The sequence below is a fragment of the Pan troglodytes genome, chromosome 3 (assembly GCF_028858775.2).
Source record: "Pan troglodytes isolate AG18354 chromosome 3, NHGRI_mPanTro3-v2.0_pri, whole genome shotgun sequence".
Lineage (NCBI taxonomy): Eukaryota > Metazoa > Chordata > Mammalia > Primates > Hominidae > Pan > Pan troglodytes.
The window spans coordinates 25,044,684-25,063,472 of NC_072401.2; the positions used below are offsets into that span (position 1 = coordinate 25,044,684).

An 18,789-nucleotide genomic window follows, 5' to 3' on the forward strand; every position below is an offset into this window, starting at 1 on the left:
TCCCAGCTACTCAGGAGGCTGAGGCAGGAGAATCACTTGAACCCAGGAGGAGGAGGTTGCAGAAAGCCAAGATCATACCACTGCACTCCAGCTTGGGTGACAGAGCGAGACTTTGTCTCAAAATAATAATAATTAAAAAAAAGTTGAAGTCATTACTTTAGATTTTGTTTAGAGAATTTTTCTGACAAGAACAAATCACCAAAAAAAGACTGGCTTTAATGGTTTGAGTCAAAGTTTAATAAGAGCATGCTAGGAAACATTTGAATGAAATTCACTTTTTAAACTGTTTGGTTTCCCTTCAAATCCCCCAGATGTGCTGCAATCCTCAGTATCCAAGTATCTTAATTACCCCTCTAAAAGTTAAATATTAATCCAAATAATCACAAACCTCATCTTGAGTTGACCTGACCTCCTTCTACACTAACCATTAATAAACTCATCTCTGAAATGAGGCTACCCATATCAGACCACAGAATAGCAGTATGAAATATAAAACTTTAGATATAAAGACAAAAGGTACAAAGTTTTAAATGTGGAGCCCACCAAAATCCATAATCCATGTAACCCAGGACAATCCACTAAACCTAAGTTTCTCATAAACTTAAACCTCATTTTGCTCATCTGTAAAGTGGTGATGAATATCTTCCTGCAGGGTTATAGAAAAATGTAAATGAGCTAATACATGTAAAGTATACAGTGTCTGGCTTTACCCAAATATCAATTAAATAGTAAGTTCAGAGTTACAGTCTTTCTTGTAGTTTGAAAATTCTTTAAATTTCCGTAAGGTGATTTTTGAATACCCTAACATCAATTCTAAGTTTTCCTTCATTAAAAAAGAAAAATTGGCAAGGCTAAGGCAGGAGGATTGCTTGAGCTCAGGAGTTCAAAACCTCAACTCTACAAAAATTTTATTTAAAAATTAGCCAGGCACTGGTGGCATATGCCTGTGATCCCAGCTACTTGGGAGGCTGAGGCAGGAGGATCGTTTCAGCTCAGGAGGTTGACGCTGTGTTCATACCACTGCACTCCAGCATGGGTGAAAGAGACTGTCTCAACAACACAAAAATTAAAAAAAAAAAAAAAAGAAAAGAAAAGAAGAATGGTACTAAGGCTCAGTCTATAATAAAAGCTTCCTATTTTGGTTGCTACAGTACCTTCAAAATGTCTCCATGCACATGTAACTTTAGAAAAAGATAAATTGTGTATGCGGTATGTTCAATCTCTGCATGGTAAGACAGGTAATTATTAAATTCACTTCAATACTTTCCTGAATTTTTCAAAGTTTCTACAATGATCAGGGACTGCTACTTTTGAAACCAGAAATTTTTAATTGATGGTTCAGGCTTAAGTGTATAAAGACAGTTACTTCTCACCCACAGCAAGAAAATGCAAATTAAAAAGTACATTAGAATGCAATTTTTCACCTATTGGATTTGTAAAAATTCACGTTTTAATAGTTTCCCACGTGTTCTCCTACATGCTCACGGAAAGGTAAATTGATACGCTCCCTCTGGAAGGCTATCCAGCTTTCTGTATCACAATTACAAATGATCTTCTGACCCAGCAATTTCTGCTTCCTACAGAAACACTTGCCCCATGCAAAACAACCATGGGAAACAGTCTAAATGTCTATCAACAGGGGTCTAGTTAATAATAGCCCATCCATGTTTAAAAAATATCCTAGCTATATTACAAATAACACACTAGTAACAGTTCTATGGGAGGGAGGACGACTAGACGGACAAAAGTCACCGGTATAGACTTTATATTACTTTGGCATTTCATTTTTTGCATGGTTCAAAATACCATATTAAATACAAACGACAAAAATCTACCCCAGTGATTTCTCCACCCAAGCACCAGAAAACAAACTGTGGGTCCCTAAATCTGTACTGTCCTGGAGTCAAAATGGGTGGGAGAGCATCACTCTGCCATACATAAGGTAACAAAATTTGAAAAGCGAGCACCACTATTTTCCCCTAGATTCAGGGGAGAGGTATTCTCTATAGGATTTCCACTCTGAAATTCAGAGTGCCAATTAAACATCAAATCAGCTATTCTTCAAGATGTTCTATAGGACAGACAAGGGAAATGACCACCAGAATCAAATATGCAACATTTGGTAAACTTAAACATAAATGAATTATGTACCATGGTATACAATAACTCACCTGTGTTGTTTTACCAGACCCAGTCTCACCAACCAGTACAAAGGACTGATGTCTAACCAGAATATCTGTAAACCTATCCTTGTATTCCCAAACAGGGAGCTGAAGACGTTTCTTTAGAATATCATAGTATCGAGGAGTATGGGGTAAATTGGTGAACGGATTAATGCACTGTGGAAGTGACGTGTGACCTGCATGTCCGGCATGCGTTGAATGAGCAGAATGTGTTGAATGCGTTGAATGTGCTGAGTGGGTTGAGTGAGCTGAATGGGAAGCTTTCAAAGGTGGTAATCCAGCACTGATAAGCATAGCATTCGTTGAAGCTCGCAACTCCTTCTCCTTCTCTTTCTCCCTCTCTCGCTCTCTATCTCCTCTATCACGTTCTCGGTCTCGATCTTTAGACCGATCTTCACGATCCCGGTCTCGATCTCGATCCTTCCTAAAAACAAAAATTTAGAATTCAGATTCTGAATTTTATGCAGAATGTTCACGGTAGCGTTACAATCACAAAGAGAGTAAATGTCCAACATTCAAATGAATAAAAAGTCCAATGGATTATGTAACTATCAGAAATAATAAAAAATACCCTACAATCAAGGGTTTCCCATTCTCCACCACAAACATCTTTCCCTTCCTTGCTGATGCCTCACCTTCCTTAACTTTTAACATTAGGTGAGGTAACACAAGAACTCAGTCTGCTGCAAGTAAAACCCCTCCTACTTAGACAACAGAAATCAGATACTGAGGGTAGGATGAAGAAAGGATAGGTCCAAATTGAGTAAAAGAAGATGGCATCTCAATCTTTCTCAAATTCTCCTTCAATTTGTGAAGAGGTATTTTTTGCACTAAAAGTATATTCAGAAGTTAGCACAAACACTGCTACTGGAGATAAAGACAACTCCACCTCACATCATTACAGTCAACAGTGGTGGGTTTTGCTCAATACTTTTATAATCCACTTCTAATAAATTACTTTAATATTCCTTTCTTTGCCATAGGACGATGTTTGGTTGTAATGCAAAGTGAAAAGGGCATAGTACAATGTTATACCTGTCAATATCTCAACTAATACAAATACGAATTACAGGACTGCAGAATTTGTTTTCTTAGTTATACTTTCCAGCACTTTCCCAATTTTGTTCAGTAAATGTATATTGCTTTATAAAAAAAACTGAAATTAAAACTTTTATTCCTTCTTGCTTGTTTACTCTTGCATTTTAACCTAAACAGCAACAGCAAAACACTGAAAGCACTCTATAAATCTATGTACCTTGGTCTACCATAAAATGAAACATAGCCAAATTAAAAATAAGCTTCACTAAACACTATTAAGTTGTTTAACATGTTAAAATTATGCAGGTAGCCACTCTATTAAACTTGGGTCAATTTTAAGTAGTCAATGCTGGTATCTACTTCCAGTTACTAGAGATTGACCTTAATAAGTCATTTTAAAAGTATCTATGCTAAGAACTTCACAAGCAGAATGGCTGCAGGTTGTTCATATGCGTTGTGGCTGAAAGCAGCCTCTGGGAGACTGGTGGTGGGAATAAAATAAAATAATCTATGCTTGTTCATTTTACTAATCCAGTTTACTTCAGACCAAGTCCATCAGCAGAGAAATTTGCCTCAAGATCTTTAAACCCAGACTTGAAATAATGAGACATGACGGAGCTATGACACAAGCCCCTAAACATGTCATTGTTCCTTACCCACAACACACAAAAGTACAAATTCCCTGTGCTCCAAGTGCAGTTGTGTGACATGTACAAATTTACTCAAAAAGGGGAAAAGCCATATATATGCATATATAAACATGAAAAGTGATTTTCCCCTCTTCCATCCCAATGTTCACCTTCTATAAAAATCACAAAGCATACAAGCCAGAACTGTATGAAGCCTCTCATTTCACCTGGCATAAACAGAAAGAAAATCAATGGGAAAGAAAAGTCAAAGGATAACTTAATAAACATAAAATGAAGTCTCACAATTCAATACTTGAGAGTCTGGACCTATCTTCTGAAATATGCCATCAACTATCTTTGCTTCTCCTGCTTCTGGCCTAAGGTGACTGTTAATTAAGTGTTTACATTGCTCCAAAATGCCAACGAGGTGTAGTTTGTAATAAGAGTACACAGAAATGTGCCCAGCAAAGTAAGAAGCACTGTACTCACAAATGGTTCAAATACTTGACACCTTAAAGATCATGGATCATACAGCTAGAAAAGAACTCTTAAAGAACATCTGGTCTGAACAAAAAGGATTCATGTTTTAGTATTCACTCAACCATGGGGGAAGGAGGAGATGACAAAAAATATAATTGAAACAACTTCCTTTTTTTTGAGATAGGATCTTGCTCCATTACCCGGGTTGGAGTGCAGTGGCTCACTGGATCATGGCTCACTGCAATATCAAACTTCTGGGTTCAAGTGGTCCTCTCACCTCAGCCTCCTGAGTAACTGGGACTACAGGCATGCACCACCACGCCTCGCTAATTTCTTATTTTTGTAGAGATAAGGGTCTCACCATGTTGCCCAGGATGGTTTTCAACTCCTGGGATCAAGCAATCTCTTGCTTCAGCCTCCCAAAGTGCTGGGATTACCGATGAGCTACCATGCCCAGCCTAGTTTAATGATTTCTATACTTCTAGCATAGTACCAGGCAATTAAGACATGGTCAAGAGTTACAAAATTTGGGGGAAGAGGGGTGACAAAGTAAATCATGTATTATATATTGCCTTAGTTTGTTAAAGTAATACCTATACTAACAAAGATTTTTTCAGGGGCCCACTTCATCAGATGCTTCATTACCAAACCAAACAAAGGATGTATAAAATACATTCTAAAGATAAAAGGTTAGCTCCTGATCAAGCAATGGCGACAGCTGTGGTATTAAGATAAAAGGAATGCTGGAATCACCGTTGCAAGACACCGCCTCAATTTACTGATCTGCAAAATGAAGAGCATTTTCAGATACTTTTAGTCTCAGATTAAAGTAAGAAAACAGGGAGGATGCAGGAGGCAAATTCAGACACCTGGAAATGTTGCTTATGGCTCAAACTACCTTCCTTCGATGAGAGAGGGAGTACAAATGAAAGGTGAGTAAAAGGGGAAAATCAAACCGTCCACTTCATAAATATTTGTCAACTATTGTGCACGTGCGTGTTTTCTTTTTTAAAAGATACTTTTTATTATAAAGGAGTTTTGTTCTTAAAAGTTTACTAGTTGAAGTATAAGGGTTTTTAAAAACTGGTATCAAGTTAGTGCTTCAGACACAGCCACAACACGAGCAGGGAGGGAGGTATGACATGACACAGTTGTTGAACATACTGCTCTGTACTGTGTCTCAGTTCAATCTTGGCTCAAGACTTAAGCCAACTATAGGATCACAGTTATTTCTTCCCTCACCTATAAGATGTGGCTATCAATATGTTTTGTAGAGTATAGATAGGATTAAATGAGTTAATATATGTGATGTGCTTTAAGTGTTGTCTGGCACATTGCAAATGCCCAATATCGGTTGTTGTTGTTATTATTACTATTATTTTGAGACGGAGTCTTGCTCTGTCACCAGGCTGGAGTGCAGTGGTGCAATCTCAGCTCACTGCAACCTCTGCCTCCCTGTTTCAAGTGATTCTCCTGCCTCAGCCTCCAGAGTAGGTGGGACTACAGGCACATGCTGCCACACCCAGTTAATTTTGTATTTTTAGTAGAGACGAGGTTTCACCATGTTGGCCAGGATGGTTCAATCTCTTGACCTCATGATCTGACTGCCTCGGCCTCCCAAAGTGCTGGGATTACTGGCATGAGCCACCGCGTCCCACCAATATTGGTTATTATTAAAGATCTTTTTAAGTTCTAATACCATGTTAAAATTCTACATGGAGGGTAAGACCTAGTGACTCACGCATGTAATCCCAGTGCTTTGGGAGGCCCAAGTGGGAGGATCACCGGAGGCCAAAAGTTTGAGACCAGCCTGAGCAATACAGTGAGACCCCATCTCTACAAAAAAACTTTAAACTTAGCTAGGTGGGGTGGCACGCCTGTAGTCCCAGCTACCTGGGAGGCTGAGACGGGAAGATCACTTGAGCCCTGGAATTTGAGACTGCAGTGAGCCATGATCACACCAGTGCTCTCCAGCCTGGGAAACAGAGGAAGACCCTGTCTCTAAAAAATAAAAAAATTCTACATGGAATAATAACAGGCACTGAAGTACTGCTAAGGAAGACATTAACTGGTCATCAAAATCATGATATTTTAAATAAGCATTGACTTTTTTTTTTTTTTTTTTTTTAAAGACAGTCTCCCTCTGTTACCCAGGCTGGAGTGTAGTGGTGCAATCTCGACTCACTGCAACCTCTGCCTCCCAGGTTCAAGCAATTCTCCTGCCTCAGCCTCCGGAGTAAGTAGCTGGGTATTACAGCAGTGCGCCACTACGCCCAGTGTATTTTTGTATTTTTAACAGAGACAAAAATAGGTTTTATTACGTTGGCCAGGCTGGTCTTCAACTCCTGACCTCAGGTGATCCATTCGCCTAGGCCTCCCAAAGTGCTGTGATTACAGGTGTGAGCCACCACACCAGGCAATAAGCACTGCTTTTTATCCGTCAATCTTATTTCCAGGAACCTCTCAAGGATGTGTGCAAATACGTATGTATAAGGATGTTCATCAAACTTCTCATTTATAAAATAGCAACAAGTGGAAAACTACCTAAATATCAATGAACAGGATATTGGTTAAATAAGTGATGTCATACCTTTACAACTGGAGTACTATGGCAGTCAATCAATTTATTTTTTATTTTTATTTTTTTTTTTTTTGAGATGGAGTCTCGCTCTGTTGCCCAGGCTGGAGTGCAGTGGCACAATCTCGGCTCACTGCAAGCTCCGCCTCCCGGGTTCATACCATTCTTCCTCAGCCTCCCGAGTAGCTGGGACTACAGGTGCCCGCCACCACACCCGGCTATTTTTTGTATTTTTAGTAGAGACAGGGTTTCACCGTGTTAGCCAGGATGGTCTTGATCTCCTGACCTCGTGATCCACCCGCCTTGGCCTCCCAAAGTGCTGGGATTACAGGCGTGAGCCATTGGGCCCGGCCTATGGCAGCCAATTTAAAAGCGTAATGTGTACCTACAGTTAATGACATTTCTGAGTGGAAAAAAAAAATCAAAGTACAAAATAACACGCGTTGATCCCATTGATATTAAATTTTATAGTTCATATTTTTGAGTCAATATGCAGAGATCTTAAAAAATGTTCACCAAAAACTGTTATCCAAAGATGGAGATGAAGATTTTAGGGAATGCCTTCTTTTTAAACCTTTGAGTATAAACATTTCTTATGTTCCCTGTGGCAAGTTCATTTAACCTCATCTACCATACAGGATTGTAGTAAAAATGTGCATGCTCCACAAATGTTATCACACTATTAATACATTAGCTTTACTTTCCCATAATTAACAGAAAAAACTCTTATCAGGTGGTAATATCAAAAAACAACATCAAAATGAAAAACGCCCCTAACATCGAAAACTTTTTTCCATACTTCAACGGTAAGTATGGAAAATTATTACTTTCGGTAATTGTATAGTGAAGATTCTGTGGGTTGACAAAAAGAAGAAATGAGGCCAGAATATGCAACAGAAAACTATAATAACTTCACCTGATTTCAAAGTTAAAATATGCCAGGAGTAAATAAAGCCTTATATAGTTTGGGAGCATTAATATAAGTGAAATATCCCACTGAATTACCTTCCCTTCTCAGTACTGCAGAAACCCTATCTGGCAGTAGAGTTTGTAAGACTGACAAGCTTATGCTCGCCAATAAAACCACTTGCTATCAGGGAAAAAAAAAATCTGCAGGATTGCATGGCAGTCAACAAGTGACTTAAAATTATCGAGTATGAAAAAATTCTGAGGCCGATAAACATCTTAAGTCCACTGTTAAATAAAACCAGTTCAATGATAAATGGCACTCAAATGACATAGAAATGAGTATAAAAACTTCCCTCTACAATTTCTTATAACTTGGGCATTATTCCAAAGATGAACTCTCCTTTATCCATAGGCAAATTCTAAATAATATACAAGGGAATCATAAAGCTACCATTAGACTCCAAAAGTCAACCTTTTTACTAAGGATATCTGTTTTTGCAAGAGAAAGTAAACAATCGCACATACATATGGTGGGACCACTAATCCCAAGGGGAACATTTTAAATGGTGCACATATGCACAAATACAAATGAATTCATTCATTCCCTCCCAGAATATTTTGTTCCAATCTGACCTCCTGTGAGAGACATCAGTTCCAGATGACAGCAATTTATTTTTGCCTTAGAGAAATCAAGAACTAAGTGTTCCCTACTTTACCAACGCATTATAAATGTCATTAAAATAGGCTGTAATGACTCTTAACTACAGTACTGAACTGTGTGCTGCTGAGTGAAAATGATAAAGGCAGGGTTCCAGATCCTGCTGTAAACTTGCACAAGCTACCTTAACTCTGTTCTCCGTTTCTCATTCCTTGATTGGAGCCGAGTATAGTCTTTTTTAAGTTGCTTCCAGCTCTGAGAGTCTGTGACATACAGCTCAGAGGCATTAACGTTTTGTGGGGCGTAATGGTGGGGGAGGGTGATAGCCTAAAGAGAGTCTGTCTTACAATGTCATTGTCTTTTTTACAATGCCTAATATCGTAAACTAAAGAACTCACAAAATTAACATGTGACATGCTTTTGCTTTCTATTGAATAATTCAACATATGGCAAAGCCTCAAGAAGTACACCCTATCCTGGCTTATACTCTACAATGACACTAAACATATCCCTGGAAATCAATTTCAATGAAGAACTTTAGCTGAAAAATTCAAAACAGCTATACAGGTGACTTGACACAGTGATTCTGTATCACAAGTACACAATAAAATGATACAATTATGCAAAGTATTTGGCTACTCGGGCTTTTGTGGGTTTTGCCTGAATTATCCAAACAGGTCTTTGTACTTCATCAATGAAAACACACACGGGACAAGAAATGATTTCCACGAAATTGCTTAAATTAACTGCTAAATTCCTCTGTACCTTTAAGAAAAGGAATCTGGAACACCATGAGTTTGTGTAAGTATTTCAACTCTCAACCTCCACATGGGCGGTGTTTCACCATAAATACTAAAAACACGTTTTGAACATGATCCCTGTATTTCAAAAGCTACTTATACAGAAAAGTGGGACATGCATAGAAAATAAATGATAAAAAAAAAAACAATGCCTTCTAATCCCTCCCCATGGGACGATGTTCAGTAACCAGTTTTAACCAAAGCAGGAAATACAGGAGATGGCGGGAGCGTAGGCAGAGAGCGGAAGTTTGCTAGTATCTACTTTGAAGTGTTTGAATGGACCGAGGCACGCTCTCTCCCGCCAAACTATAAACTCAGTCGCCCCAAAACACCAGCCTTCCAGCCCATCAGGTATATTACTCCACGTTTTCCTTTCTCCCGGCAGGTCCTCTACTCCCACCTCCCCCGAGAACTCCCTATTTGCTGGCTTCTCTCAACTCCCGCCACCCCCATCCCAGCCTACATTAGGATCCACGCGCTGCTCTCACTTTCCGCCCTCCGCCTTTCCCGTCTGGAGTGCCTGGCCGCGCCCCCACTCAGGCCCTCCCCACGGCCCCTCTGCCTGGGAAGTGCCTGCTGCCCTTGGAAGCGAATACTCCCGCCGCGCCCTCCCCCACCCTCTCCTCCGGCTCCAGGCCTTCCTCGGGAACCGAGGCCACGAGGTCCGCGGTTCACTCCCGCCCGACGCCCTCGCAAGTGACTCCCGCTCGGTTCGGCCTGGGGGAGGAGGCGCCCTCATGGCCACTGCAGGCCTCTCCACCCTCCGGACTGGGCTGGGCAGCGGCCCCGTCGCACGCAACCCCCCGCGCCCTTGCCGGGCCGAACGGGCGCCGCGCTTCTCCTACCCGCCGCTAGTGAACCCAGCCCAGAGGGAAACAAAGGCTCCGGCTCCAGGACCCGCTCGGCCAGGCCAGCCCCGGCCCGCTCCCTGCCAGGACCCCAACAAAGCCCGAGCTGCCGCCTCGCGCCCCCGGCCTGGCTTACCCATCGGTCCCCGCACGCTTCTTGCCAGAGGGGTAATCCTCCCCTAGGTCCAACCGGTGCCGCTTGGACATCCTCGCACTCTTCGAACGGGCAGTTATTAAGGAAGAAAGCTGGCTGCTGTATGGGCACAGTCGAGGACAGCCACTTAACTCTGGAGGACCCCCACCCCTCCCGCTACTACAGCCCACACGGTGCGGCCGGAACCAGCAGCTAAAATGGCGGCGGCGGCGAGGGCTGGGCCTGCGCGCGCGCGCGCTTCCGCAGCGTGCGTGCGTGCGAGTGTGCGTGTGAGCGAGGTGCGCGCGCACGACGCCCAAAGGCGGGAACTCCTGTCCCGCCCGCTGCCTCATTGGTCCGACCTTTCTTGGGTCTCCTCCCTCTTCCTGTAGCTTTCCCCTCCTCGGAGCGGCTGTTAGGAAGAACCTGAAGGCCTTCACTTTCCATTTCAGGCTATTCTTGCCCCTCTGAGTCAAGAAATTGAGAAAGTCTAGTCCTAGTTAGGAAATCCTATTCATTTCTATTACCCCGGCTTTAAGGGAATCTCAGACCCAGAGAGGTTGAGAAACGAATGAAGATCGTACAGCTAATAAGTGGCAGAGCCGGGATTGGAACCCAGCTATTTAGTAACTCCAGATCTGGAACTCGCGGCCACTGCGCTACCCTCAGTTGCAGTGAGGGGCCGCGCGATGGTTCACGCCTGTAATCCCAACGCTTTGGGAGACCGAGGCGGGTGGATCACGAGGTCAGGAGTTCGAGACCAGCCTGGCCAACACGGTGAAACCCCGTCTCTACTAAAAATACAAAAATTAGCTGGGCGTGGTGGCGTACGCCTGTAATCCCAGCTACTCGGTAGGCTGAGGCAGGAGAATCGCTTGAACCTGGGAGGCGGAGGTTGCGGTGAGACGAGATCACACCAGTGCACTCCAGCCTGGACGACAGAACAAGACTCCGACTTGAAAGAAAAAAAAATCAATTGCAGTGAGGAAACTGCAGTGAGAAAATGTTAAGGCTTGTCATGATCTATTTTGCCCTTTTCTTGCCCAGCACGGACACCATGCACCCAAGCTATAGATGTTTTTAACTAGAATACAGAGAATTCGCAGTGAGGGCACAATTTGCTTTTTTGTTTTTTGTTTTTCTTTCTGTGCCTATTAATGCACTTTCGCAGTGTTAAATAACACCCTGCAAGGTAGTTGTTATTTTGTAGTCGTAGACGCAAAGGCTGAGGAAGGTTACATCTCCTAGCCATAAGGGCTGTACCTAAAGCCATAACAAGGAGGTGGGGCAAGATGACTTTAAGGATTTTTGTGGATCTCTCCCCCTAGAATATCTCTGCTTCCTCAGTTGCATTTGTTCCCAGAAGAAATGCACAAGAAAAGATCTGTGGACCATCTGCAGCAGGGTGATCTCTGTTGTTCATGGAATGGCTTGGTTTGGCTGCCCTGGAAGACCATACTCTGGTTCTTATCCAAGTCTCAGGACTGCAATTGCTAGGATTAAATGCAACTTAAATATTGCAACTGATGAGGGGTTTGTGTGTTTGTTTTGAGACAGTCTTGCTCTGTCGCCCAGGCTGGAGGACAGTGGCGCAATCTCAGCTCACTGCAACCTCCGCCTCCCGGGTTTAAGCCATTCTCCTGCCTCAGCCTCCCTCCTAGCTGGGATTATAAGCGCCCACCACCGCGCCCGGCTACGCGCCCGGCTAATTTTGGTATTTTTAGTAGAGACGTAGAGACGAGGTGTCGCCATGCTGGCCAGGCTGATCTTGAACTCCGGACCTCAAGTGATCTGCCCACCTCGGCCTCCCAAAGTGCTGGGATTACAGGCGTGAGCCACTGCACCCAGCCAGCAATTGGTAAGGAGGGTTTTTATTTTTTTGTACCAAATCCACATTGGAAAGTCAACACAAAGAAAAATGAGTATATTTTTCACTTGTGAAATATTCAGTACAACTTTCTATCCTAAATGTACCATAGTCCCTACTTTGTCCCTGGTTTTGCTTTCACAGTACAGTAAGATATTCTGAGAGAAAGACCACATTCACATAGCTTCTATTACAGTATAGATTCTCCTTGACTTATGATGGGGTGATGGCCATCGCAAAGCCATCGTAAATTGAAAATGTTGTAAGTTGAACATGCAGTTAATTTACCGATAAACCCATCGTGAAGTCAAAAAATCTGGTCAAACAATTGTAAGTCAGGACTGTCTGTATGTTGTTATAAATGTTTTATTATTAGTTGTTAATATCTTACTGTGCCTAATTTATAAGTTACACTTTATCATAATTACATATGTATAGGAAAAAACTGAAATTAAAATGATGAGTTGGCCTTCTATTATCTGTGGGTTCCTTATCCCTGGATTCAATCAACTGCAAATCAAAAATATATTTTTCTTTAAAAATGGATGGTTGCATCTGTATTGAACATGTACAGACTTTTTCTTGCTCTTATTTCTTAAACAATACAGTATAACAGCTATTTCCATAGCAATTACATTGTATTAGGTATTATAAGTGATCTAGTGATGATTAAGTATACAGAAGAATGTGCATAGGTTATATGCAAATACTGTACTATTTTATATCAGACACTTGAACCTCCACGGACTTTAGTGTCGGCAGTTTCTCCTGGAACCAATCCCCAGTGGATACTGAGGGACAATTGTGTTGACTTTTTTCAGATCATGATGTATAATCACTGGATTCCATCTGATTTTTCTCTTTTTGCTTAATTTTACAAATGAGGGAAACTGAACCCCTAGTTCTTATTGAAGTTCACACAATCAGTTGGTATCGAAGTCAGAATAAAATACAGATTTCACTTGAAGTATTAAAATCTCAGTCTTCAGGTTTCCAGTTTGATGACTGCTATAAAGTGCTCTAAAATTTTGGAGAAATAATCAGGGAAAAAAGTTAGAATTCTACCTGCAGAAGTGCTCCACTCAGATGTCAGCCTCTCATAAATGATGAAAGAGGAACTGAAATCAAGGTGATGAGACTTTTCCCTTGGGCCTAGGTTACAGCTAAAGAAAACCATAACCTCATCAGTTGTGTTGTGACCTGAACAATTAAAGAAAGGCCCTGGGCAGGCACAGCGGTTCACACCTGTAATTCCAGCACTTTGGGAGGCCGAGGCAGATGGATCATGAGGTCAGGAGTTCGAGACCAGGCTGACCAACATGGTGAAACCCCGTCTCTACTAAAAATACAAAAATGAGCCAGGCATAGTGGCACATGCCTGTAATCCCAGCTACTCAGGAGGCTGAGGCAGGAGAATCACTTGAACCCGGGAGGTTGAGGTCGCAGTGAGCCAAGATTGTGCCACTGCACTCCAGCCTGGGCAACAGAGCAAGACGCCATCAGAAAGAAAGAAAGAGAGAAAGACAGAAAGGAAGGAAAGAAGAAAGGAAGAAAGGAAGGAAAGAAGGAAAGAGAAAGGCCCTACTTATCAAAGGATAGTGACCTCTCTGGAATCTAGAATAAGGGGAACAAGTGGCCAGAGGCTGCCAGGATGTGCACACTCCTTGGGAAGAAAGGTAGAATTCTAGGTCTAAATGATCCACCCTGGATTTTCAGACATCATTATCCCTGGAGTAGACAAAAGGCACCCACCAGGCCCTCCACAACTTGGCTGGAAATATTTCCAGATAATATCCTATTTCCCTTACTGTTACTCTTTTTCTACTAGACAACCCTCTGGCCTATGACATGGACTTTCTCACCTGGAGGAAATGTCTTATGCAGCTAACCAGCTGCAGGGTCTCAAGTCAACCTAAATTAATAAAAAATAATTGCTAATAGCAAACACATACAAAGCACTATGAGCCAGATGCTGTTCCTTACACATTTGAGCCTATTTGAGACTTACAGCAACTTCAAGTTTAGTCCAATGAATTACTCTTATTTACAGCTGAGGAAACTGTTACTCAAAGAGGCAAGTATTTTGGCCAAGATGACAGTTCTGAGATTCAGCCCAGACAGTGTGTGTGCTTAATTGCTATGTTCTGCTGCGGCTGATAAATAGATATTCTCGTTCCACTTTATTCGTCTAAGGTGTAGTTACTGAGGATAAGTTCTCCCAGTCTGACAAGATGAACATGAACTGATAAAACTTCTGCATTGTCCATGTAGAGAGCTAGTTTACAGAACTCTCAGTGGACAAGTGGGGATTTGGATTATTTGAACCCAGTCCAACTCTAGAGCCGCACTATTGACCATTGTACAGTATCACTATTACCATTTATTTATTCAATCAACAAATATGTATTAAGCTCCCATGTCAGGCATTGAGTTAAGTGCTGGGGAAAGAGGAAAGAAGAAAATAGCCATAGTTCTTGCCTTCATAAAACGTGGCAGAGGGAGAGAGACAGGCACTGAACAGCTAAACACATAAATAACTATGTTGTTATCACGATGATAAGTGCTGAAAAGGCCAGCTACAGACGACAGGCATTGTGAGAGCATGTAACAAGTGGCCTTGATCTACATTGAGGATTAGGGAATGCCTCTCTGAGAAAGAAACATTTCGACAAAAACCTTAAAAATAAATGCAATCCCAGCACTTTGGGAGGCCAAGGCAGGCAGATCACCTGAGGTCAGAAGCTCAAGACCAGCCTGACCAACATGGAGAAACCCCATCTCTACTAAAAATACAAAATTAGCCAGGCATAGTGGCGCATACCTGTAATCCCAGCTACTCGGGAGGCTAAGGTGGGAGAATTGCTTGAACCCAGGAGGCGGAGGTTGCGGTGAGCCAAGGTCACACCATTGCCCTCCAGCCTGGGCAACAGGAGCAAAACTCCATCTCAAAAAAAAAAAAAAAAAAAAAAAAAAAGAATGCAAATTGTCCAGGCAGAGAGGGCAGAAAGCATTCCAAGCAGAGGAAACAGCCTGTGCAAAGGCCCTGAAGCTTTAAAAAGTCAGGCGCGACCCACAGACAGAGAAAACAACATGGATGTGTTGAGATGAGGAATTTGTCATCTGTGATCCTGCAGATGCAAGAACAGGGCATATCATGCCCCATCTGAGGAGTCCTGCTGAGGAGGTAAGCCTTTATCCTTCCTAAAACAAGAGGAAAACAGAAATGAGATTTAAGTGGGAAAACAACATGATCACTCATGAGGATTTGCCAGGATCAATCCACCAGTCTCCCTCTTTGAATCCTCTTTAGCAACAAAATGCTTACAAATTTGAAAGAATTTTCAGTACTATTTTTAATCACCTTATCCTCTCTCTAGTAAGAGACAGAAATAGTTACAAACTATAGTGGTGCTATGGCTTGCCATCAAAATCTCACTTTCATAATGAGACATCCCTCAGCTCTGGGAGTGCTTGCCACCTGCACACAATCCTCGTGTCAGCCCTCTTCAGAAACTTCCATGGCTAAAGAAAGCTGCCATGCCCAGGGGCAGCCTGAATACATTCTACAGGTATAAAGGCCTGGCCTGTCTACCAACTTAGGACAACTGTGAGCTTCAGAGCATCTGAACCCTCTGTGGGATCAGCTGAAGCCTTTGTTATAATGGCATCTGATGTACCCCAATGCAATTTGGCCAGTAACAATCCAGAGTTACCTCCAATCCCACAAGTTAAGGCCACAGTCCCAAGCAAGACTGAAGATGTCCCCACTCCAGACACCATCCATAAGTTCAGGGGTCTGCAGGCCACCAGCACTCCGGCCCAACTGGCTACAAATTCAGAGTTTCTCACAATTCCATCATATTTGATAATTTATTAGAATAACTTATAAAACTCAGGAAAGCACTATACTTATGGTTGCTGTTTTATTATAAAGGAAACAAATCAGAGCCTCTGTGTCCTCTCCCCATGGAATTAGAACATGTGACCCTCCCTCACATCCATGTCCTCACAAACTAGGATGTTCCACTGAGCTTCAGTGTCTGCAGTTTTTATTGGGGTTTCATTATGTAGCCATGATTGATTGACTGAATCATTGGCTCCATGATTCAACTCAATTTCCAGCCTCCTTTCCCTGCTTAAAGGTCAAGAGATTGGGCTGATAACATGTGGCTCAAAGTTTCAACCCTTTAATCACATGGTTGGTCTTTCTGGGATGACCAGTTCCCATCCTGAGTTATCTCCTTAGCACTAATTCAGATGTCGTCCAAGGGCCCAACATAAAGAGAGTAACTCTTTAGGGAATAAAGGGAATACATAAACCTAAAGAGAATAAAGGGAATACATAAAGAGAATAAAGGGAATATATAAACCAGGACACATAAACCAGGAAGTCACTGCATATTCACTAAAGAGAGCAACAAAGATACTCTTACAACTTGGGAGACCCCAAGGATTTAAAATGAACCAATCCCGTGAACCAGGGATAAAGGCCAGTCAAATTCATTGTCATGCAACAGCATCACAGTCAACTTTTCCTTATCTGATTCTACTTTTATCTTTTCTTTCCACTGATATTGATCCTAAATGTACTTCTTAATAAACATTCTGAATGCTAATCTTTGCCTCAGAGTCTAGTTTTCATGGAAGCCGACCTAAAAGATTTGGTGCCAGAAGTGGTGCCAGAAAGAAAGCAGACATTATGATTGGATTTTGGAGTTGGTCACCCATTGCTGGCTGGCAGTGAATCTGTGGTGGAGGTAGGACACAAGGAAGCAGGGCAATTGTTAAAACTTTCACCTGTAGCTTACTGGGAAAAAAGCATGTGGTGTACTGCAAAAGGCATGCGGTTCTCACATATGGGGGAACTAGTAACTATAAGCTCCCTAGAATTTGATGGCTATTGCTAAGTAGAATTAATATTTTGGGGAGAGATAATGAAAGGCTGGAAGTTATTTATCTGCAATTCAAAACTAAGCATGAAAACCAGAAATCCTATGAGGGAGCATATAAAAAGGTTTTCATTTCTTGCAGTGGAAAGGCAGAGAAAACTGAAAGGCAGTTCCAGGACTTAAACATAATAGTAGCAGAAAATTAAGTGGAAACTTCCAAAGAAGATTAAACTCTCCACTTAGGCAATTGTGATATACCAAGGTTAGGACCCTGGATGGGAAATAGTGGGACTCTGACACATGGGTGGGGACATTTGGGTTGATGTACTTGAAAAATTTTTAATCCCTAGATTCCCCTCAACCCACTGAGTCTGCCAAAGTACTCTACTTTTCTGTATTAAAAGCTCGTGTTCCTCTCTTGTAAAATGATGCAGAGGTTTCCTCTCTGCAGAATAACATCTACCACCCTTTTCAGGATACATAAACCAGGAAGTCACTGCATATGATATTCCAGGGACATCACTACATATGATATAAGTATATCATAAGCATCCATCTTTGGCTTAATTTGGTTGTTCAGATTGAGAACTTCCTTTGACGTTTGTCCATTTATTTTCCTCCAGATGCCTTATTTAATTTATTGTCTCCAAAACTTCTGTGAGTAAAGTTCCTTTGACTGCCATTTCTTACAGTGGGAAGGCAGAAAAAAGTATATAAGTATCACATGATACAAGGTCATATCACTACATATGATATTCCAAGAACATCTGATACGGTGTGGCTGTGTCCTAACCCAAATCTCATCTTGAATTGGTGTTCCCATAATTTCCACGTGTCTTGGGAGAAACCTGGTCGGGGGGTAATTGAATCATGGGGATGAGTCTTTCCCATTCTGTTCTACTGATAGTGAGTAAGTCTCAGGAGATCTGATGGTTTTATAAAGGGGAGTTCCCCTGCACATGCTCTCTTGCCTGCCACCATGTAAGATGTGCCTTTGCTCCTCCTTTGCCTTCTGCCATGATTGTGAGGCCTCCCCAGCCATGTGGAACTGTGAGTCCATTAAACCTCTTTCCTTTATAAATTACCAAGTCTTGGGTATGTCTTTATTAGCAGCGTGGGAACAGACTAATACATCAGAGGACACATAATATTGGCATACAATCCTACTCAAAGAAGCTGTAGGACCCAGCCAACAGGTACCAGCAGGAACCAGGAGAGTTGGCACAGGACCAAATTCTTTTTTTTTTTTTTTTTTTTTTGAGATAGAGTTTCGCTCTTGTTGCCCAGACCGGAGTGCAATGGCGCGATCTTGGCTCACTGCAACCTCCACCTCCTGGATTCAAGTGATTCTCCTGCCTCAGCCTCCTGAGTAGCTGGGATTACAGGCATGTGCCACCACGCCCAGCTAATTTTGTATTTTTAGTAGAGATGGGGTTTCTCCATGTTGGTCAGGCTGGTCTTGAACTCCCAACCTCAGGTGATCTGCCCACCTCAGCCTCCCAAAGTGCTGAGATTACAGGCGTGAGCCACCACGTCTGGCCAAGGACCAAATTCTGAAGGTTATGAATGTCAGGGTGGGGAGGTGGAGCATACAGTCAGATAAGGGAGAATTTATCAAGTTGGTAATACTCTCCTAGCATACAAGATTTAACACTCATGCAAGGATCCTGGGTGATAGTGTGAACACACTTAGGATGTCATCTAGAAGCACAGAGAAATCAATGGCTCACAGTACACCTGGTTACATAGAGATGCCAAAACTGCTTTGGTTTACATT

General features: G+C 42.1%; 1 protein-coding gene across 1 annotated transcript in view; it reads right to left on the bottom strand.

The window, feature by feature from the left end:
* DHX15 (DEAH-box helicase 15) overlaps window positions 1-10,932 on the bottom strand; it is a 57,553-nt gene extending 46,621 nt beyond the window's left edge. Inside the window, exons 1-2 of the mRNA XM_001164599.7 lie at window positions 10,260-10,932; window positions 2,172-2,607 (exon numbers count right to left, since the gene is read on the bottom strand). Coding sequence (XP_001164599.2) covers window positions 2,172-2,607; window positions 10,260-10,609 — 786 coding nt within the window. The 5' untranslated portion in view covers window positions 10,610-10,932. The remainder of the gene's footprint in view (window positions 1-2,171; window positions 2,608-10,259) is intronic.
* Window positions 10,933-18,789: the final 7,857 nt, after the last annotated feature.